This window comes from Aphis gossypii, chromosome X (assembly GCF_020184175.1).
Source record: "Aphis gossypii isolate Hap1 chromosome X, ASM2018417v2, whole genome shotgun sequence".
Taxonomy (NCBI): domain Eukaryota; kingdom Metazoa; phylum Arthropoda; class Insecta; order Hemiptera; family Aphididae; genus Aphis; species Aphis gossypii.
Genome location: NC_065533.1, coordinates 64,084,080 through 64,107,667, shown reverse-complemented (window position 1 = coordinate 64,107,667; position 23,588 = coordinate 64,084,080). Strand labels below are relative to the sequence as shown.

Sequence of the window (23,588 nt, the reverse complement as noted above, 5' to 3'; positions counted from 1 at the left end):
ATGTTTGCCTACAGGCGCAAAATTCTTAATCCGGCTCTATTGACAAGGAAATAAAAACACATGTTTAATAAAAAAAAAAAAGTTTATTGTAGATTGTATATTAATTTAGGATTTTATGTTCTCAGCAACAGGAGCTGCAGCAGCAGTAGCTGCAGCTTTAGCTTTAAGCTTTTCAGTCCTGGCTATTGCTGCTTCTGCCGCTGCTGAAGCAGCTTTTGCTTTTGCAGCTGCTGCAATTGCCGCATCTTGTGTAGTGGCTGCTGCTGCTGGATTAAACCAGCAGTCAGCAGTCTTGTGGCACCTTCTTGAGCAATATGGACATTTTAGAAAAACAAAAGAATTGAAATTAAAACATATCCATGATAAAATGTTAATTGGTTTTTTAATACAATTGTAGATGGCCTACATTTCTGCAAAGGGGCATTTAAAATAAGATGTTATAATATACGAAGAGTAATTTAACTAGATAATAAAATAACATCTGACTAACTGTTTAAATTATAATAAGCATGAAATATAAAATCAATACTTTTAGGTGAAAGTAAAACAAAGTGACCGTATAGAGTTTAAGTACAAATGAAAATGTTGAATATATTATTTTGCTATAAACAGTGATAGGTATTATTACTTTACAAGGTAATTATAAAGACGTTATAAAAAAAGTTTATGGTTATGAGTTCTAACCAATAAAGTACTTTATAAGTGAAATAAATAAGTAACTAAGTTTAAAGAAATGTATATACATAGTCATTATTAATGTGGTGTATTACTTTAATGAGTTTAATATGTGTAAGGTTTGATACACCAGGATATAACATTTATGTAGATAGAACTCAACTATAAAAACTAATTAGTAGGTAATAACTATACTTACTGTTTCTGTTGTATTGGCCATTGCGGCCTCCACCACCACGACCTCGGCCCCTTCTTCCGCCACCGCCACCGCCACCGTTACCGTAATTATAAATTATAGTAGACATCTAAACATAAATACAAATAGTTAAATTATAGGTATAAAGTGTATAAGTATTAAGTGAGATTTTAGTGATTAAGTGAGTTATTTTAACCTTTTTGGCAGGTGCGTGTCATACTTTATACGACAGAATGCTTTTCATACATATTTAATTAATGAAGGATAAATAAATAAATTCGATTTCTATGTACCAAAATACTCAACAAATTATTCTGCTTTGGAATATGAAATTAAAAATCTATGTTGTCATTCAAAAAAGTAAAAAACTTAAAAAATTATAAGGATAAAAAATATAATTTTTTTATAAAAATGTTGTTTTTTTAATAATTTGAAACTATGTAAAAAAATATTTTCAAAAACATGAATACTTTTGGAAATAATGAGTGTTTTACGCTTAATCAATCATCCTGTATATTTAAAGACATATTGTTTAAATTAAAAAAAAGTCGGCAAGTGGGTACCGCTCTGCTGTACATTAGGGGGTGGGGTAGAGCTCTGCATGGTCCGTATTTTTATGGACCGGACCGAACCAGTTAATTTAATTAAGACCAAAACTAGACTGGACTATCATTAAAATAATTTAACTGGACCGAGACTAGACTGATTTATTTTAGACTGTTGAAAAAGACCAAGACCCGACTGTTTTATTTTTAAACTATTGAAAAAGACTGGGACCGGACCATTTTATTTTTAAATTTTTGAAAAAAACCGATACTGGACTGTTAAAAAAAAAAAGATTCACAGTAAAATCAAGATCGGTTGGACCAGACCGATTTTACTTTTACTTCTTAGGGACACTACCTAGATTGGTTTAGATTGAAACATTTGAAACAGACTAATGCCAGGTTGCACGAAAAATATTGTAATTTAATGGTTCAATAAAATGTCACGTTTGAGGGATCAGCGCACATTGATTCGTAAAATGTTTAATGATTGTTCATATTATGAACCTTGATATGAGAATATTAACATTAATAAAGACATAATGATTCAAATAAAAACTATGTTTAGTTTTAATAAAATATGAATTGAGGAAATTATCGGGTTAGGTACCTATTACCTACCTATCTTATTTTTAAAATGAATAGTGAATACATTAATATAGTTGAAATTTGTTTTTAAGAATAATTACTTTAATTTATTTATTTATTAGTATTTCATACCATTTTGTAGGTGTATCTACGATCTACGATCTACCTACAATTTATAATATACCTATATTTATAAAAAAATACAGAATAACTGTATTAATAAAGTTGCTATGTAATACCTACTAGTTACATTATAATGTATTGTTATATGTACCTGTAATATGGGAAAATAAGTACAATTTAATTTCTTTTAACCGTTTATTATAATAGTCACAATATAAAAATGTTTCATAATTAAAATTAAAATTTATACAATTTATATGCTATAAAAGTTATGAATTTTACTGTGCCACACCTTGGTACTATAAGATAAGTTTTTTAGCTAAATACTTTATATTTAAAATAAAATAAATGTGAAAATAATTAATAAAAAAATAATTATTAGTTGATAATTGAAAGTTCAATTAAAAATAATAATAATAAAATTCTTACTTGAAAGATACTTAAAAGTTCAATTAAAAAAAATAATAATAAAATTCTTACCTTGAAAGATACTTGAAAGTTCAATTAAAAATAATAATAATAAAATTCATTTATTATTTTTAAAATAGTTATTTAAGAACAAAATCGAATCAACACTTGTACCACTCAGACAACTTCTACGCTCTTCGATTAGTCTTCCAGCAACGCTAAAAGAGCGTTCACTGCTAGCACTACTAGCTGGAATAGCCAAAATTTGTCGTGCTAATACACTTAAATGTGGAAAAATGTGATTTTGACGCTTCCAAAAATCTAACAAATTGTCGTCGATAACATCAAACTTTTCTTTTTTATAATTTTCCAATTCTTTTTCAAATTTACGCCTATTATCCAAATCTTCATTATTTTCACCATCTTCCCATTCTGAAAATGGTGAACTATTCGAAATGTTATTTTGTATGGTAACATTATGTTCCAGGTGTAGGTCACCAGGAGTTATATTTTCTTCTAATTCAATTTTTAATAACTTTAATTCTATATTTTGAAATATACGTGATTTATCAGGTTCAGAAAACATTTTTAGAGATTTAAATTTTGGCGATAAAAAAATGGCAATCTCGTGTTCTTCGGCCAACTTGAATTTCGATTCCATTAACTCTAAACCTCGTTTTCCTAATTTTTGCATTATTGAGTTGGATGTAAGTTCTTCATTTACATCAAATATGTCCTCTTGAAGTTCAGCATATGTTTTTAAATGTTTTTTCAATAACAGTTGGTATAAAACAACTTTTTGAATAGTCGGATATTTATCACCCTCTAGTTCATCAGATGCTTTTTTAAATGGTTCCAAAAAAATTGTAATTTTTTCCAGTAATTCTGTATTGATATTTTGTATACGATTGAAATGTTCTCCATATAATTGAATAATTTCTGGAAGTGCTCTTTTCACTGATTGAAACATTAAAAGCCTTGTATTCCACCTCGTTTCAACTTCTTGTACAAGTCCTTGGCTAAGTTCACTATTTTTACCCGAGCTTTTCATAAATTTTACCAAATGTTTACATTCGTTTAGTAATATCACTACTGGATTCAACAATTTATTACCGTCTTCTTCATGATTCAAAAATTTTGAATCAAACAGATTTCTTAATACAGTATTAATTAAATGAGCACAGCAGTTAAGTCTATTGTTATTTCTGAGAGCTGTTAACATATTGGAACCTTGGTCGGTAACAAAAGTTATATTTGACATTAAATCAAATATTGGCTTATCTGCTGCTTCAGATATTTCACAAAAAAAATTCAATATGAAACGTTTTATATTGTCACCCGTTTTTACTTCATTACTTGGAAATAAACCAGTTTTAAGTAGGAGACAGTTTAATTCCCAATTATCATCTATGTAATGCAGTGTTATTGACATGTAACTATTTTTACGATAATTATCAGTCCACATATCACAGGTTGAAGCACAATATTTTTTGTTTATAATGAAAAATAGATCTTTAAACAGCTTGTTTCTGATTTCCTTAGTATTTTTTTCAACATGTCTTGATATGGTAGTCGGGTGAGGCAAAAGGTCCGAAATGTCAATTGGTCCATACTTTCTACCAGTGTCCAATAAAAACTGATATAAATTCTTCAAACCTTCACCTTCAATTGCGGACATTGGTCTTATATCCAGACAACAAAATTCAACGCATTTTTCAATTGCTTTTATCTTTAATTCTTTTGGTACTATTTTTTGTTTTTTACTTTTCTCTTCAATAAATATATCAATAGATCTTTGCAAACCTTTATTTGAACTGCATTTGTGCCTATTAAGTGTAGCTGTCGCTGATTTATTCCCGTAGAGTTCCTTACAATTTATACAAGCAACATATTCTGTTAAAATGTGTTCGGGAGAATCAGGGTTGTCATTATTTTGAACGATTTGCATAACATTTTGAAATTTTTTCCACGTGTCACTTTTTCCCTCACGAGGCACCAAAATATATTCTCCAGTATCGTGGGTTAATTTCCGTTTAACTGCATTTTTAGAATTATTTGTCATAAATGGATGTATTAAAGATTGATTTGTCGTAGATCCAGAAGTAGAAGGAAACGAAACAACAGAGGAATCGTCGATCGTATCATTCGGTATAGGCGTACTGCATATTACGCTGTTTTCATCAGTAGACAAATCATTAAATGAAAAACTTTGATTTTCTGAAAACTCTGAATTTAAAAATTCAGAAATTTCTTGAGAATTCATAATTCTAAAATAATGAAAAAATAAATTGAAAAATGTGTGTATAAATTATTTGAAATAGTATAAAGTATTTCAAAATAAATGAAAAATAATATATTTTGTTTGAAAATATCAGCAATTGAAAATAACCAACACCTATTTATATATCGATGGCTAAGAGGCCAAAAGTTGTATGTCACAAATACTAAATAATACAGGAGAGCAGTTTTAAGATTTTAAATTATTCTACACCAAATAATTTGTGTTGTAGATTTTTGTTCTTTTTGTTCAGTGTTACGACTTATTTATTTGTAAAATATTCTGTAGAATACATAAATTATTATACTTATAGGTAATTTTTTTCAACATAGTTATGTTTCATTTATATTTAAATGGAACTTGTTATAAGTGGTAATATATTTAATATATATTTACCGTGGACGTACAAGGTTTTGATAGATATTAAAAGTTGTTAATTAAGTAGGTATGAACTCTAATTAATTAATGATATAAATACTTAAAATATGCTTAAGACTAATTATTTTTATATACGAAATTAAATATGTATAGGTATATAACTATTGTAAAAGGGTTAACAAATTTTCAATCAAATTTTTAGTGAAATAAAAATCTGTTCTTTAATGTTATTTTATGCTAATTAAAGATATTACATATTTTTTAAATGTATGAAATATAAATATATGCCATACCTAATCATAAATAATCATAGTTACAAATTGTTTTCAGTATAATTTATTGACAAATACTAAAGAGAAAATTATTTTATTTTATCAATTTATCAGTAGGTATACACCTATAGGTAACCTAGTAACCTAACAAGGTGTAATAATAACAAATAAAAATTAAAAATTAAAGAAAAAGTATAATTTAAGTACTGATCAAAATATTAAAAAAAACTAAGTACTATTGGCAAATAAAAAGTATAGGTATTTTACTCTTAATAATAAAAAATGTAAATTAAAAATAATAATAATAATTAATAACACTATAAGGTAAATGTCTAATATTTGTATTGACTATTAACCAATAAAAATAAAATAAGAACTCACAAGTCTGTAAAGTGTAGAGATGGACACAACCACAACAGTACAACACAACATTACACGATTATCACACATGTGTCACAAATGATTATATTATGACATATGGACGTATCATCAGAGGTTAAAACGGCATACATAAAAAATAATTTTTTGAAAAAATAATATTTTCGGACATATTCATTTTTTATAAATAGATTATCAAATTCAATATCATCTTAAACATTACAAATCTAAAATTGAATGAATTGTTTTTGACTTAAGTAACAAAACCGGAGTTGTTATATTTGTCCGCTTAATTTTTATATAATGTTAAAATATTTATTGTATGCCACATTAATTTAGGAGTTGTCGTATGTGTGCACTGTGCATTAAAATAACCTATCTTGCGCTAAAAACACAAAAATTAAAGTATAAATAAAAATGTTTTAATTATGATAATATTGACTTATGTTTTGCCGAATCAAAAAAACTACTCAGATAAACTCAATGGACTTGGAAAAATTGGACATACAACTTTTAGCCTCTTAATACTTAGCCATCGATATAAATAGTTAAATATATGAACGATGTTTCTTATGTAAAAAAAAAAAAAAATCAAAATACAGAAAATACAGAATACAAAATGTCATTTTAAATAAATTTGTTTGCCAATCTTTGATTCTATTATCTAATTATTTATATACCTGGTACCAACAATAAATGAAGTCCAGCAGTCAAATTAAACATTGACGACCAGGGTTATGTAATAATTGTGAAACACATTTATCATACTAAAGAAAAAAGTTAAACTTTATTGTTCGACGGCATATAAATATCTAGTACTACTACTAGGCGTACTTGAGTCGATTTTTGTTAGATAAAAACCTCATTAATAGGAAATAAAAAGTTAACCACAAGGTATGTATAACTTGAATGTCATGAACATTGTAAAGAATAATACTATTAAGTAATCTTATATTATCTATACAATATTATGTATATAATATAAACACGCAATAGATACTATTTCATTTAATACAACTTACCAAGTATTGGAGACAACAATTATTATAGGTTGTATTACAATCTGTTGGTGCCTGGTAGGTACAAGGTACTAAGTAGAGATTACCGTCACTTCACACAGCAAATGTAAAAATGATTGAAAAACAGAAACAAATAACAATAAAATGTAAAATTCTTCTTCTATTAATAATTTCTTATTATTATGTTTACTACTGTACCAAATCAAAATTAAATATTTTAAGTAGGGAGTATGGAGTAGACTAAACGGTTAGGTGATGTTTATTCTATTATGACTATCGCACATATTATAGATATTTATAGTACAATATGTTATTACGATTTATGAATGATGACAGTAAACCCAAAATGAATTAATATTTAATATCAACAGTCATCGTGCGACGTTCAGTTTATTACTATTAACTTTATAATCAATTACCTAGCTAATAGTTATTGCATACGTTGTAGGTACTAGGTAGTAGGTAGTACTCAGTACTCATTAGTCACAGAAGTCGCTCAGTAGTTTAATTAAAATAATAATAATAGTTAAATACAAATATTGCTATACAGTGCCTAATACCTATTAAAACGATAAATAACATAGGGGCCGTCATTCCGAGAAAAATGAAAATAATAATAATAATAATAAATCATACTATTTCTATTACTTAGTATTTCCGACTTTTAATTTTAGATACGAGTATAGGACCATAACTGAACTGATGAAATTTCCAAAATTAAAGGACCAACGAAAACTGGACCGTGTGTTCTTTTAAATAAAAATACCGGCAAATACTGGACCATGTATTTTTTTAAATAAACAGACCAAAAAAAGACGGACCATTCATTGATTTTGAATAAAAAGACCGACTATATCCGGACTACGGTCTAGTCTGGTCCGGTCCGGACCGGTCCAGACCGGACCATGCAGAGCTCTAGGGTGGGGTGGACCTCGGACTAGGGTAGGTTAAATTTGAATGCAATGACAGGTAAAATCATTGTATACGAAAAACGATTCTAAACCGAGATAATTTGTCAGTCTAGGATAAATTATATTTAAATATTGCCATACATTCTAATTTGAAACAAATATTTTATTTTTCAATTAGGACGCATTTGCAAAAGGCATGGTTAATCAATTTTTCTAAAAACATTGCATGTAGTTATCATAATTTTTATTTTGATTTCATAAAAATTTAAAACTCAAACGTTCAAAACATTTTTCCTATAATGACGCTTCAAATTTTTTCTATAGATTTTTGAAGCAAAACTTATGGAAATCTTAGTGTTGGATTTTTTTACCGACACTTCAAAAAATAAATTCGTATAAAAACCGAAAATTTCAGTGGTCTATAAATAACTCAAAAAAAGACAAAATTTTTTGAAAATTTAACTGTATATAGATAACACTAACATAAATATTTGGTGAAAATTTCAAGTATTTACAGTGATTAGTTTTTATGGTTAAGTATTTAGTTTCTTTTAACAAGAAGAATGTGAGCGTGAGCCTAAATTTAGCTATTCAAAAATAATAATTGATTATTATGTAATACAATCATTAAATGTATTTAAAATTGAACTTGGGAATAAAGATAAGTAAAATATAAAATATATAAAATATTAGAGGTAGTCATCAATATTGTACTTACATTTATGATGTGTTTTAAGTTTAAGGACGACTGACGACCGTTGTCGGAGCCACATGCACTACCTACAACAGTGTTGTTGGTACCTCTGCGCCGGTGCCGGAGCTCAACATGACGCGATGTCTGTGTCCGCGTGCGTGCGTTGTCCGCCATATCGTTTTGGCACGAGAGCCGTATTGCCACGTGTGTGCGTCGTTTTCCTTCTACGTTTTCGTGCGTGTCGGCCGTGTCGTCGGCTTGTTGGCGTGATCTTGTGCTGGGCGCTTCGCTCGCGAAACCCATCGTTTACCGAGTGCTTTCCGTTTCGGATCCTCGTCCTTTGGGGGGCCTTGTTGGTCGATCCGATCATAGGGCAGTGGGCACATCGGTGACGCATTGATGCGATCAAGATTCCTGCGTGTCCAACATCTCGCCGTGTAGGCTAACGCCATATAATTTCGCACGTGCTTTCGTAATCGTGTACGATATATCTATATATACGCATCGGCGGTCGTGTCGTGGTCGTACCGCGTGTGCATATACGTTATCCAAAATATATATATATATACATTTGCACCGGTTGACGCGGAATCTCCACTCCGGCGGTCCGGGCCACATGAGGACCATTGAATATATTTGGTATCGTTATATTTTATTCTAATATTTATATTGTATAGCTGACCCCGTGCACTTCGTTGCCCGATAAAAATGCAAATTCTATATATATAGATGCGAATTTTGATTAATTTGTTATTTACTATTCGGTTTAACGGTGTTCAAAACTTAGACATTTTCATTGACTGTTTTGATTCTCAAAAATCTTGTGAAAGCACCACTTTAATATGCGAATTTTGTAAAATGCTTTCTTATTACACACTAAATTTGTGATACGATTTTACGAATATACCGTGTAAATTGTAAGCATCGATCTATCATTGTTCAGGCTCTACGTTTATCAGTCAGTGAGTTACTCAAGTCATAATATTATAGTCATTCTGCTTACCGTTGCCGTGAGACTCTCTTATGATTATGAGAGCAGTATATTATCATGTAGGCAATCCACACGTGGTAGATTGCGGACCCCGCGAGATGTGTATAAGAATTTTATAATTTCTAACACTTAAGTTTCAAAGTTATGTCATTTTTTTTTTTTTACTACAGTGGGTAAAATACAATAATGTGCCATCTCGTGGTTTTTGTATTGTTGCCTGTTGGTAAAACAATAAAACTTAGTATAACTTGTTATGTTAGTCTATTGCTGTAAAAAAATGTATATTAAATATATATATTATAATCAAGCTGTCCCGACACGGCGTTGCCCGCGTATTAGTTGTTTTTTTTTGCATTTTCGTAGGCCATGTATTAGTGTTATTATGTATGAGAAAATTTAATAAAACATATAAATATGGTTTATCACGGAGATATGAACATTTTATATTAAAATTGCATTTAAATACCTATGTACTATGTGATACACCATACTGTATTGTGTATTATCCCAGCACTATTTTCAAAATAATTAATATAAGAATGATCTATGTTTATAATGTTACTAACTAATATTTATCTTGCTCGTTAAATATACCAACTCTATATGACTCTAACTTTGTTCAATTCATTATTTAATATTCGGTGGATTATGTTCTAGATTTATCTTAAGTTTTCTGTTGCCCGGAATAAAAATTCTTATTCGCTGAACTGCTGAAGTATATTATCATTTATCAGGTAGGCAATCTATCTGCGGTAGATCGCGGACCTAGTGCTGTTTGTATGTAAGTGTATGATTTAACTCTAATAAATATCAAAGTTATACCAAGTTTGACATAGTACGGTGGATTATATTAATCAATTAATACATAATCCTAACCCAACCTTAACGCACTAAAATCCGATGAGAGCGTCCAGCTCGCCGATGATGCGTCTGGCAAAAAAATAATCAAGGTTATTGTAGTCACAACGTGCATTCACGCGATTGGAAGTTTAATTTAATTTAAATTTAACTATTGCTGTGAATTTTAAATTTACTGTGGCCATTGACTTATTTCGCTAATTCTTATTTTTGTTGTTATGTTTTTAACAAAATATAACATCAGGTCTATAACTATTATATTCAATCATAATCAATAGCGACCTTAATATAGTTTATTTTCTTGCTGAACAACTGCAGAGACAGTTGTTGTTGTTTTTTTACACCCAGATTCCGAACTTTTCTGGTGTATTTTCCTAAAATTGTATTACATAAGCACATTTTCCTGCGACCAATAGGAGGAATTATATTATATTATATTATATTCATATTATTAAATGGTTACCAAATGTTATCAAAATCCGTAATTCATTATATTAATTTTATATATTAGCATAGCAACCACAAATAAATAAATATTATTCTCAAATCTTATAACCCCCATAGCAACCATTTATAAACAAATATTTCTATCGTAAATCTCAATATTCCTGTTTGAGCACATATTATTAATAATACATATTGAAAAAAAACTATCCTATCTTTTAAGTTGGACCAAATTACACGCGTTGTAAAAAATTTCATCAAAATCGGTTAAGTGGTTTAGGAGTCCATTGAGGACAAACATTGTGACACGAGATTTATATATATTAAGATTATATTTTGTTGTTTAGCCGTGTCGGCATTTTTAATTTACTGTTCGATTTGTATTATTATTATGGGCTATCAAGCGCGATAACCATAAGTTTTATCTGTTATTTACATTTAAATATAATTTGTCAACTATTGTAAATCCGATTGTTGTGAGTGTTACCTTATCCCACTTTACCTAGTACCCGTCAATATAAGAGTAATATTTAGTAATAATTCTAATGACGTTAACCTTATTTTAATAAGGCACGTCGTGGAATAAAATTTGGTAGCAGAGCGTGGTTAGAACCGGTACATGGTTGTTTGGGGCCCTGGGTGACTACTCTACATCATATACTATTTAATTGTTTTTGTTTTTGTTTTTTTTTTTTATTGTTCTATTTTATTCGTTGAATAAACACAATGGGTGGTAATTCCAAAGCGGACGACCGTGCTAGGGCTCATAAAGCTAGAACACATGCCGAAGTCAAAAGAGATAATGCGGTTACTAACATTGAAAGGTTATTTGAATTGTCATCCCAAACGTTCACTTCACCCGATTTAATTCCAAAATTCTTGTTATCGGCTCGCAACGTTGACAATTTGTGGTCTCAATTCTCTACTTCGAACGATTCGTTGTTGGATGCCTTAATCGACCTAGACCTTGTCGGTGATTTTAAGGCTGATCTCGATCCACAGGTGCGGGATATGGTGACGTCAATCCAATTAGCGGTCGATAAATGTAATAGTTCTCCTATTTCATCAGCAAAGCTTGTAGATCATGGCATTGAGGTCGTAGCCTCTCATGATCACACTGTAGAAGGGAATGTCCGTTCTGATATAATGCCTTCACCAATGGGTTCGCATGGTACTCTCCCTCTTACTTCTGACACTAGGGGCGCTCGTCTTCCGAAAATTCCGTTACCATCATTCGATGGTTTCATACAGAATTGGTCAGTTTTTCGTGATTGTTACACCGTGTTGGTAGGAGACAACGTTGCACTGTCTGACATAGAAAAATATTATTATTTATTGAGTTGTCTACAACCGGTGGCGGCTGAGGTAATCAAAGGTATCACAGTATCTGGTGACACCTATTCGGTGGCTTGGTCCAGGTTAGTTCAACGGTTCGATAAACCACAACAGTTAGCCAGTGCTATTGTTAACCGCCAATGTCGCGGATAAAGAAACTCTGTCCTCGTTGACATCATTTCTCAATACATTTGACGAGGCGAGCGCTAGTTTACGCGCTTTAAACATACCTGATTTGTCTGGATATATTTTGTTTGTCACGGCTTCTCGTTGTCTCCCTTTATATTGTCGAAAGCTATTTGAAGCTGAGAATCGTATTGAATATCCTACCATAGGTCAACTTTTAAATTTTGTTAAATCCCGTGTTCAGATTCTCGAAAATTCCGAGATATCTCATAATTCGTCATCCAAGGGGGCACAAGGTGTAAAGCCAAACAACCAACGTTGAAGTGGTTCCAATAAGTCGAATCGTGTAGCTTTGGTTGGGACAAATCCTCTCCCAGGTAAGGTCTCGACGAAGTGCCGCCATTGTGGAAGTAATCATTCTATTGAACAATCTTTTAAGTTTAAACGCATGCCCGTCCATGACCGACGTGAGGCTTTGCGCAAAAATCGATTATGCTATGCTTGTTTGTCCGATCAAGATATGGTTTCTCAGTGCGCAGTCACCAAGCCATGTTCCAGGTGCGACGACAAACATCACTCGTTAGTCCACCGAAATAACGCTTCGGAATCGAACGCCACAATCGACAATATAGCCCCTATAGATCCAACCGTAACTGTCTCGTCCATGACGAGTTCAGTGATACATCGTAACGTTATGTTAGGCACGGCGCTCGTACACATTCGTAATCATTCCGGTTCTGTGCACACCGTACGGGCTTTAATCGACGGGGGTTCTCAAATTAGTGTGTTGACGACGCGCTGTGTTGATCGTCTCGGATTGAAACTCAAACGTTGGACAGCGGCTGTGACAGGTCTGGCTGGCGTCGAAGTCCCGTCGGTGGTTGGTCAAGTCAAGTGCGTGATGACCCCTCGTTATGCGGATACACCGCAAATACCCATATCCGCTTGGGTGTTAAATAATATTACCAGTTCAATGCCTACTCGTCCCATGCCTTCCGATGTCAAAGACCGATATAGTAATCTCGCTATGGCAGATCCAAGTTTCGATCAGCCTGGTCCGATTGATTTGTTGATAGGGGCCGACTTGTACCCTCTGGTGATGGAAAGTGGAAAAGTGGTAGTTGGTGAAGATCTTCCCGCTGCATTTAGTACTATTTTCGGTTGGATAATCGTCGGTTTAGTTCCAAAATCTCCTATGGGTGAGCCCCATTGTGGATTGGTTTCCCTGTCAGTGTCTTTGGAGGAGACTTTAAACAAGTTCTGGCAAGTTGAAGAGCCTGACGCAGCCCCACGCGAATTTACCGAATATGGTCAATGTGAACAGATTTTTTGTAACCAAATGTCTCGACTTGATGACGGACGGTTTTCGGTACCATTACCTTTTCGCGTCCCGGTTAGTCCTGACACGTTTGAAGGTTCGCGTCAACTTGCATTGAAACATTTCATTCATCTCGAACGTAAATTACAGTCCAACCCGGCTTTGTACGATTCGTATCGACTTTTTATGCATGAATACCTTAGTTTGGGCCATATGTCCATTGCAACCAGTCCCGGGATATATTATATTCCCCATCATGCGGTATTAAAGGACCCTTCTGATTTGTCCAAGGTTAGAGTGGTATTTGATGCGTCGGCAACCGGTTTCTCCGGTCGTTCTTTAAACAGTTGTTTACACGTCGGTGCAAAATTACAACAAGATATTATCGATATCCTGTTACTTTTCCGTACTTACCATTACGTCTTTACCACAGACGTGTGTAAAATGTACAAGCAAATTTTAATTAACCCTGAATTTCGACCGTATCAGCACATTTTTTGGCGTTCCTCTCCTACTGAACAGTTGATAGAGTATGAGCTCAATACGGTTACGTATGGCGTGACTTGTGCACCATTTTTAACTCTTAGAGTACTACAGTTCATCGCTGAAAATGACTGCGAGGGTGCTCCCGCCGTGCGGGAAGCTTTGTTGCGACAAACTTATATCGATGACGTGTTCATGGGAGCTGATACCATGGAGGAGTTAATCAGTTATCAGTCCCAATTATTGGACATATCGCTTCGTGCTGGCTTCCGTCTAAAGAAGTGGCTTAGCAATTCGGACCAAGTGTTGAATAATATTCCCCTCAGTGATAGGTTAGTAGAGTCCATTCCGATGGATGTTATTGAGGAAGGGATTTCGAAAGTGCTAGGTTTACAGTGGAAGCCACGAGGAGATTTTTTTAGTTATACAGTCAAATTAACTTCGCAAGTGACTTCAACAAAAAGGGGCGTTCTGTCCGTCATCGCAAGGCTCTTTGACCCCCTCGGTTTTCTATGTCCCGTAGTTTTCTTTGCAAAACATTTAATGCAACAAATTTGGGTCTCCAAAGTTTCGTGGGACGAGCCGCTACTCCGTGGCATTGACACCGCATGGCGTCAGTTCTTGACTGAGTTGCCTATGTTGTCCTCAATTTCGATTCCTAGATTTTGCCATACCATACCAACTGTGTCTTGTCTTTTATGTGGATTCTGAGATGCATCCGAGCGAGGATACGCTGCTTGGTATATTTGCGTGTCACCGATGCGTCACGTAAAGTTCATATTTTCTTGTTAGGCGCTAAAACCAAATTGGCCCCCATTAAGACTCTTTCCGTACCTCGTCTTGAGCTGTGTGGCGCTGTTCTATTAGCTCGGTGGCTGAATCGTATTCACGGGGTGTTGAGTAGCAGATTATCAATTGACGGAGTGTATGCATGGTCGGACTCATCCGTAGCACTCTCTTGGATCGGCAATACCCAGTGTGACTTTAAAATATTTGTCTCGAATAGGGTCCATAAAATTCGCCAGTTAGTCCCACAGTGTATTTGGGGTCATGTCCGCACACATGATAATCCGGCGGATTGTGCTTCGAGGGGGCTTCCTCCGTCATCTCTAGTCAACATGAAGTTATATTGGCATGGGCCCGCTTTCTTGACACAAGCACCGTCGACTTGGTGTCCTGAAATACCCCCTTTTGAAGGCGGTATCATCCTGGAAATTAAATCTGTGTCTTTAACCGTCTATACCCCACCGTTAGAAATCGAGTGGATAGAACGATTTTCTTCTTATGACCAAATGTTAAATGTGGTTGCCTGGGTACGCCGTTTTATAGGTCGGAGTCGTCCGCGGAATCGTATTACTTATGCGACGTCTTATCTCACTAGTTCAGAGCGTCGTGAAGCGCTAGTCATTGTCACGAGAGTGTCCAAACACATCCATTTGTCTCAATTAGTTCAAGAATTGAATTCGTCACGGACTATCTCGATGACATGGGCCCATCTGCGACCTTTTGTTGATGCCAACAATGTTGTGCGAGTCGGAGGGCGATTGACCCATGCAAACATTTTGATAGAACAAAAACATCCAATTTTGTTATCCCGTCATTCCCATCTGTCTGTTCTCATCGTACGCCACTGGCACAAGGTTTTTTGTCACGCTGGTCCACGAGTCATCATTACACTAGTGTGTCGGCAATTTTGGATTGTAGCGGCCCGTCGATTGGTTAGAAACGTGATTTCAAATTGCGTGACTTGTGCTCGCTTCGCAGCCAAAACAATTACACCCATAATGGCCGATTTAACTCCTTGCCATGTCACCCCTTCTCGAAAGTAGGCGTAGATTATGCTGGGCCCTTACCCATGCAAGAATTGCGACTTAGAAAGTCTCACCAATATAAAGTATATATCGCAGTCTTTATCTGTATGACGGTAAAATGTGTCCATTTAGAACCCGTCCTTGATTTGTCAACGGACGCCTTCTTAGTGGCTAGGCGCTGGCTACCCACTGACGTCTATTCAGACTGTGGGACGAACTTTGTTGGTGCCGCCCGCCAACTGCGACTGTTAGTCAATCACGCAGACAATCATTCAAAGCTATCTCGTTCTTACCAATGTCAGTGGCACTTTAATCCTCCCAGCGCCCCGCATTTTGGAGGTATTTGGGAGGCCGCCGTCAAATCTACCAAAGCCTTACTCATTCGCACCATTGGTAATCAGGTACGCTCGAAGAATTTACCACATTATTGTCACGTTGTGAGTCAGTCTTAAACTCTCGTCCTTTTACACCTTTATTGTCCAATCCCTCGGACTTGGAATGCCTCACACCAGGACATTTTTTGATTGGTCAACCGTTATGTGCATTGCCAGAACCGGATGTCTCAACCCCTCCTCGTAGTCGGTTGTCTCGTTGGAAATTACTTCGCCATATGTTTCAATCATTCTGGCACCGTTGGTCCAGCGAATATTTGAATCTATTACAATCCCGATCCAAATGGTCCACTGAATCTTCTAAAACCTTATCTGTCAACGACTTAGTAATAATCAAAACAACCAGACTTCTCCACTACAATGGAACATGGGCCGCATAACGCATTTGATGCCTGGTTCAGATGGGGTCGTTCGTATAGCTAGAGTTAGGACCCAACAGGGGGAGATCGTCCGTCCCATCGTAAAGTTAGTACCCCTGCTGCCCGAAAAACCGTGATCTTCTTGATTTGCTTAATCACACAATAATTCACTACCTATAGGCATAAGCTATCCGTCTCCTACTATTCCCTGTAAATATTTGTTGTGATGTGGAGTGGTTGGTTGGGGTGTCAGATGTCGTGTATTTTGTGGGATGCGCAACACCACTACTGAAACCTTATGTTATTTATTTATTTTCTCTTTTTTTTTGTGTGTTGTTTTGAAATATATGTATTCTCGATATAGATATATAGTATAAACCTCACAAGAACCTGGAAAGCTTAAACTTATTATGTTTTTTTTTTTCTTTTTTTTGATTTACTGTTTTGTTTACTTAAATAGTTTATATTTATATTTTTTCATTGTATATCAATGTCACCAGCAGTCCTCGGTGTCTCTCATGTGGCCATCTTGCCCTAATTCCACACTGCCGTGTCTCCTTCAATCATTTCACTTTTGGAAGGCATCCCTTCCAAGGGGGGAGGATGTCGGAGCCACATGCACTACCTACACTGTTGTTGGTACCTCTGCGCCGGTGCCGGAGCTCAACATGAAGCGATGTCTGTGTCCGCGTGCGTGCGTTGTCCGCCATATCGTTTTGGCACGAGAGCCGTATTGCCACGTGTGTGCGTCGTTTTCCTTCTACGTTTTCGTGCGTGTCGGCCGTGTCGTCGGCTTGTTGGCGTGATCTTGTGCTGGGCGCTTCGCTCGCGAAACCCATCGTTTACCGAGTGCTTTCCGTTTCGGATCCTCGTCCTTTGGGGGGCCTTGTTGGTCGATCCGATCATAGGGCAGTGGGCACATCGGTGACGCATTGATGCGATCAAGATTCCTGCGTGTCCAACATCTCGCCGTGTAGGCTAACGCCATATAATTTCGCACGTGCTTTCGTAATCGTGTACGATATATCTATATATACGCATCGGCGGTCGTGTCGTGGTCGTACCGCGTGTGCATATACGTTATCCAAAATATATATATATATACATTTGCACCGGTTGACGCGGAATCTCCACTCCGGCGGTCCGGGCCACATGAGGACCATTGAATATATTTGGTATCGTTATATTTTATTCTAATATTTATATTGTATTTATATTTTGTTGTTTAGCCGTGTCGGCATTTTTAATTTACTGTTCGATTTGTATTATTATTATGGGCTATCAAGCGCGATAACCATAAGTTTTATCTGTTATTTACATTTAAATATAATTTGTCAACTATTGTAAATCCGATTGTTGTGAGTGTTACCTTATCCCACTTTACCTAGTACCCGTCAATATAAGAGTAATATTTAGTAATAATTCTAATGACGTTAACCTTATTTTAATAAGGCAAGTCGTGGAATAACAACCGTACTGCTGGATCACAAAATACAGTATGACACGGCCACCGGGTGGCGGGCGGCGGCTATCGGCTCTATTCAACATTTTCAACGGCTACGCGGCAAAATACATTTTTAGCGCTTTGCCTCAGACGAGTATGACGAATCCTAGCGACGAACGTTCGCACTCAATTTTGACAAATTCCCGCGTTCATGACCCGTATAAATGTGGTTTAATTTAATTTGCTAGCTGTTTTTAAATTATTTTACCGATTTCCGGACTTCGCTTATTACTTGTAAATTAATAATTATATCATGGCCTTATAATAGGTTATATACAGTGTTCGGATTAAATAAGTATTTTTTTATCTAGATAAAGATGATGCAACTCAAAAGTATCTAAATAGAGATGAAAGATGACTAAACTCATATTCATCTAGATAAAGAGATAAAATAAAAATAATTTTTTTTAATAATTTTAAAATAGGTGTACCATAATCTGACTTAACAATATAGTTTTTAGATTCTGAACGGAGTGATGAATGTATTGATTTTACAATGATGTGTGTTTTTTTTGTGTCTGTCGACAACATTTGGAGCAGTAAAAATGCTTCGATTTTTGACTTCAGCCCCTCTTTGAAAAGGAAATTGAATCTAGTTGGTACTTAGGGGGGTCAAAAGTTAAAAATTTTCAATATTTTTTAAATGAATCGGGAAAAAAACCCTAGCTATAACAGAAATTTTCAATTTTTCTAAGTATTTTTTTTTTAAATAACGATAAAAATTTTTTGGCTGACCAGAAAATCTTGAAAATTTAATACAAGGTTTCTTATAGGTAAGATGTTCTTAAAGTGATAAAAAAAAAATCCGAAATTGTTAGTCACAAATTTTTTTTATAAGTGCTTAAGTTCGAATTTATACAAAATATGTCAAAATTGCGAAAATTTGCAAGTAATTTTGTGATTGGAAATCGTAAAAATTTTTACTTATATAACTAACTTTTGTAAATTTGGTACAAGGTTGTCCATAAATTCCTCTTCAAATATCTGTAAAAAAAACTCTACCGGATTCAGACAAAAAAAATTTATGAGTGTTTGAAATTTAAATTTTTACAAAACCGCGTTAAATAACGGTTTAGCCTCAAACGATTTTTGATATTTGTTATTATTCAAATAGTATAAGTCGTAAATACTTAAACATTTTACTAGTTATTTAGATTTTCATTTTCTTTACGTGATTTGATTTTCAAAATATTTTGACTTTTTTTGAGATATTTATAGACAAATGAAATTTTCAATTTTCCTAAGAATTTTTTTTTGAAGTGTTGATAAAATTTTTTTGGCGGAGTCAAAATATTTGAAAAATTAATACAAAGTTCCTCATAAGTTATTCTTATAGCGGTAAAAAAATTATAAGAATACATAGTCACATTTTTTTTTTATTAGCATTTGAAGTTCAAATTTTGACAAAAACTCGTCAAAATCATGAATATTTGCAAATTATTTTGTAGTTCAAAATTCTTAAAATTGTTTATATTTATATCTAACGTTAAAAATTTATACTGACAAATCATCTCTGTTCAGAATCGTTTTTCGTATACAATGATACCTATCATTGCATTCAAATTTAACCTACCCTAGTCCGAAGTCCACCCCACCTCCTAATGTACAGCAGAGCGGTACCCACTTACCGACTTTTTTTTTGTTCATTTTATTTTTTTTAGTGTGTAAAAAATATTATTATATGTTAATGGATCAACATATTATACAGAACAAGTAAATCACATTTTTGACCCAATCAAAATACTTGAAAATTGTATACAAAGTTCCTCATATGTTATTCTTATAGTTATTAAAAAATTATAAGAATACATAGGCACAATTTTTTTTATTAGCATTTGAAGTTCAAATTTTGACAAAAATTCGTCAAAATCATGAATATTTGCAAATTATTTCGTAGTTCAAAATTCATAAAATTGTTTGTATTTATATCTAAAGTTAATGTCAAAATTGATTAACCAAGCCTTTTACAAATGCGTCCTAATTGAAAAATAAAATATTTGTTTCAAATTAGAATGTATGGCAATATTTAAATATAATTTATCCTAGACTGACAAATCATCTCCGTTCAGAATCGTTTTTCGTATACAATGATTTTACCTATCATTGCATTTCAATTTAACCTACTCTAGTCCGAAGTCCACCCCACCCCCTAATGTACAGCAGAGCGGTACCAATTTGCCGACTTTTTTTTTAGATTTAAGTATATTTTAATTGAGCAATAGGTACTTACATAATAATTAATAAATAAAAATAATAATAACAACATTTTTTTTATAATAGACATAGCCAACAGATTATAATAAAATTAAAAAATTTGAAAAATTGTATAATCTAATAATAATACATAATATATGTTTTAATGGTAGCGTTTTGAAATTTTATTATTTTTCTGACTTATTAACAAATGCCGAAATCGATAACGTGATACACTGATGACTGAAGACAGTGAAGACAGAAAAATGAATAAATGACAATTGATTATCGGGAAACAGATTACAGAGACAACACACTCAACAAACCAAACTATAAATAAAATCTAAAATAATTCGAATGCGTATTGACTACCTATATTGATATATTGTGTATATTGTGTTTGTCGCTGATAAGTCATAGGCTGTAACATTGTCAGTGTGTTTTGTGGGCTTCGGCGACCGATTTTTTTATTTAAGTTGTAACTATATACTTCATATTTTAATTGTATAAAATATAAATAGTCCATAATAGACAACCGTCGATAATAATCAGACAATGGCAAGCATCTATTCCTAAAATAGACGAATTGTACATTTTAATTTCTACAGGCTACGACATGCGACAATGGGAAATGAGTAAACACGGTCGTTATTTTACGTTAGTTGTACATTTTATTATAAATTAGATTATTTATAAATAATACATTAAAAAAAAATTTAAAAAATCGTTTGGCCAATTTTTACGATTTTCATCAATAAAAAAAAGTCGATTAGTGGATACCGCTCTGCTGTACATTAGGGGGCGGGGTGGACTTTGGACTAGGATAGGTTAAATTTGAATGCAATGATAGGTAAAATCATTGTACACGAAAAACGATTCTGAACGGAGATGATTTGTCAGTCTAGAATATATTATATTTTAATATTATTATTAGGGCAAAAAAAATTTTATCGACACTTCAAAAAAAATTTTTCAGAAAAATTGAAAATTTCTGTTGTCTAATAAGTTCAAAAAAGTCAAAATTTATCTGTGTATGGAGAACGATAATATAAACATTTGGTGAAAATTTCAAGTATTTACATCGATTAGTTTTTGAGTTATAGCAAAATAAAAAATTTAATTTTGACGAAAACTGGTTTTGCGTAAAAAATCCCGTTTTCCCTCATTTTTTAGGGTTTTTCCCGATTCATTTAAAAATATTGAAGATTTTTAACTTTTGACTCCCCAAAGTACCAACTAGATTCAATTTCCTTTTCAAAGAGGGGCTGAGGTCAAAAATCGAAGCATTTTTACTGCTCCAAATGTTGTCGACAGACAAAAAAAAAAAAACACACATCATTGTAAAATCAATACATTCATCACTCCGTTCAGAATCTAAAAGTATCTAGATGAATTTATTTAGATTAGTAAACTATTTATCTAAGATAAACGTTTAGATACCTTATAACTTTTTATCTAGATAAGATAAAATATGAGCTAAAAACTATCTGGATAAATATCTAGATAAGTCCTAACACTGGTTATATTATACTATTATATAATTATTCTTTCTAGTAAGACTTTTTACGTGCGATATGATCTCATATTGCTTAGAATAAATGATTATTATTATTATTAATAATTAATAATATTAATATTATTACTACTATATTATTATTAGGTATTTTTTTTTATATCGAAGAGTTTTGCTAGTATTATAACACGCTGTAACGTTACACAGTTATCAAATATAAAATAAACTAATATCACAGAATATAAAATACTAATATAATATCGGTATGTGTGTGTGAGTCATAGTACGTAATATTATAATAGTCATCTCATATTACATATTGTCTAAAGTCCGTATTCATAAGATGAACACACACACAGCAACCCCTCTCATACTATATAATCTAGATAATCGAACGTATTCATATTATATAACTATACACCTCCAAGGCCGCCACCACGGTATATATCAACGTTCATTCCGTTTTCCCGACTGTGACCACAGTGACATAAAATTTTATTAAGTGTGTAAAAGAAAATTAAACATGGAGTAGCACATTTAATCTACCAGGATCGTCATCCGGAGGTCCGAGAGAGTCAACAGCAAAAATGGGCAACAACAATAACAACAACGAGAGGATCAACGACAACAATGATGGTATCGGGATTGTCAATGCCATGGTGGTGTCGACCTTCAAGGTGTCGGGTAAAGGCGAAAAATGTTACACCTTAAAAATATATTACATGTCGAACTAGTGTGACCATAAATAAAATTATTACATTTTATAGTAATACGCTATTCTACTTTAAACAAAAAAAAACTTTTATAATAATTATGTTAATAAACAAATACACGTTTCTCCGACCCAATCGGTCTCGGATCCGTAGTGGTGGGTACCTTTAAGGTGCCCGACCGTAAGGGAAACCTTACAACGCGTGGTATCATGTTATCAGTTTTTTTGGGGGGCTTAACATAATTAATTTTACGTGCATATGTAATTCAATTTACATACATGTTCAATTTTAACTAATTTAATAAATAATTAAAGATAGTTATAACATACACATGACATAGTAATTACAGTTTTGGAAATATTTTAATTACGATTGCGTACACAACATTTCTTTAAGATATCTACCAAAACGTCAATGGAACTAAATAATAAGTCGGAAATTTAAAACCGACAACATGAGTCGGCCATTTCAACTCAAATTGCACTTGCAATGAAATAAAATTATACACCTAATAATATATAGATTAAAAAAAAAATATGGTTGTACATTTAATATGGTTTATTTATTTATACATTTAGTATTTATTGGTTGTCTATACTTGTATTATTATGCTATGTTTGGTTTATGATCGTAGTGATCGTATTATAAATAGAAAACATCAAAAAAATAATGAATATCTATTATTGCCTTGCGTTTATCATTTACCACATTGAATAGTTCTTCCAAACACCAGCGGCACAGGCCATAGTCATAAGGTGCGTCCACACCTAACAAACAATTAAAAAACGTTTGTCGAACGTTCATCGAACGTTCGCCGAACACCAAAAATTTCTAACAAACGTTTGTCGAATGTTTTTCGAACGTTTGTCTAATGTAGACGTGTTTCCAAACTAATTTATTTGTCAATAATCCAAACAAAAATGTTCGCTCTTTAAGCGAACATTTTGCATGTATGTTTATACTTGTATACCAATATATTTATTTAATTATTAATTATTATGATATTAATATCATGAAGTATCAATATGTGACGGACTACAATATATATGTTTGCTTTCATTTTATTTTTGAAATATAACTATT

The 23,588-nt window shown here is 33.1% G+C and overlaps 1 protein-coding gene across 1 annotated transcript; it reads left to right on the top strand.

Annotated features, from left to right (window-relative positions):
* The first annotated feature begins 12,667 nt into the window (after positions 1-12,667).
* LOC126552646 (uncharacterized) lies at positions 12,668-22,503 on the top strand. The gene is made up of 3 exons (XM_050207353.1): positions 12,668-14,352; positions 15,027-15,333; positions 22,342-22,503. The coding sequence occupies exons 1-3, from the start codon at positions 12,668-12,670 to the stop codon at positions 22,501-22,503; spliced, it is 2,154 nt and encodes a 717-aa protein (XP_050063310.1).
* The last annotated feature ends 1,085 nt before the right edge of the window (positions 22,504-23,588 follow it).

Excerpts from the sequence above, each read along its gene's own strand:
- LOC126552646 (XM_050207353.1), top strand. The coding sequence starts at position 12,668 with ATGCCCGTCCATGACCGACGTGAGGCTTTGCGCAAAAATCGATTATGC. Across the intron at positions 14,353-15,026 it reads AATATTCCCCTCAGTGATAG|GGTCCATAAAATTCGCCAGT; the intron begins GTTAGTAGAGTC and ends TGTCTCGAATAG. Across the intron at positions 15,334-22,341 it reads TGTTAAATGTGGTTGCCTGG|GATCGTCATCCGGAGGTCCG; the intron begins GTACGCCGTTTT and ends TTAATCTACCAG.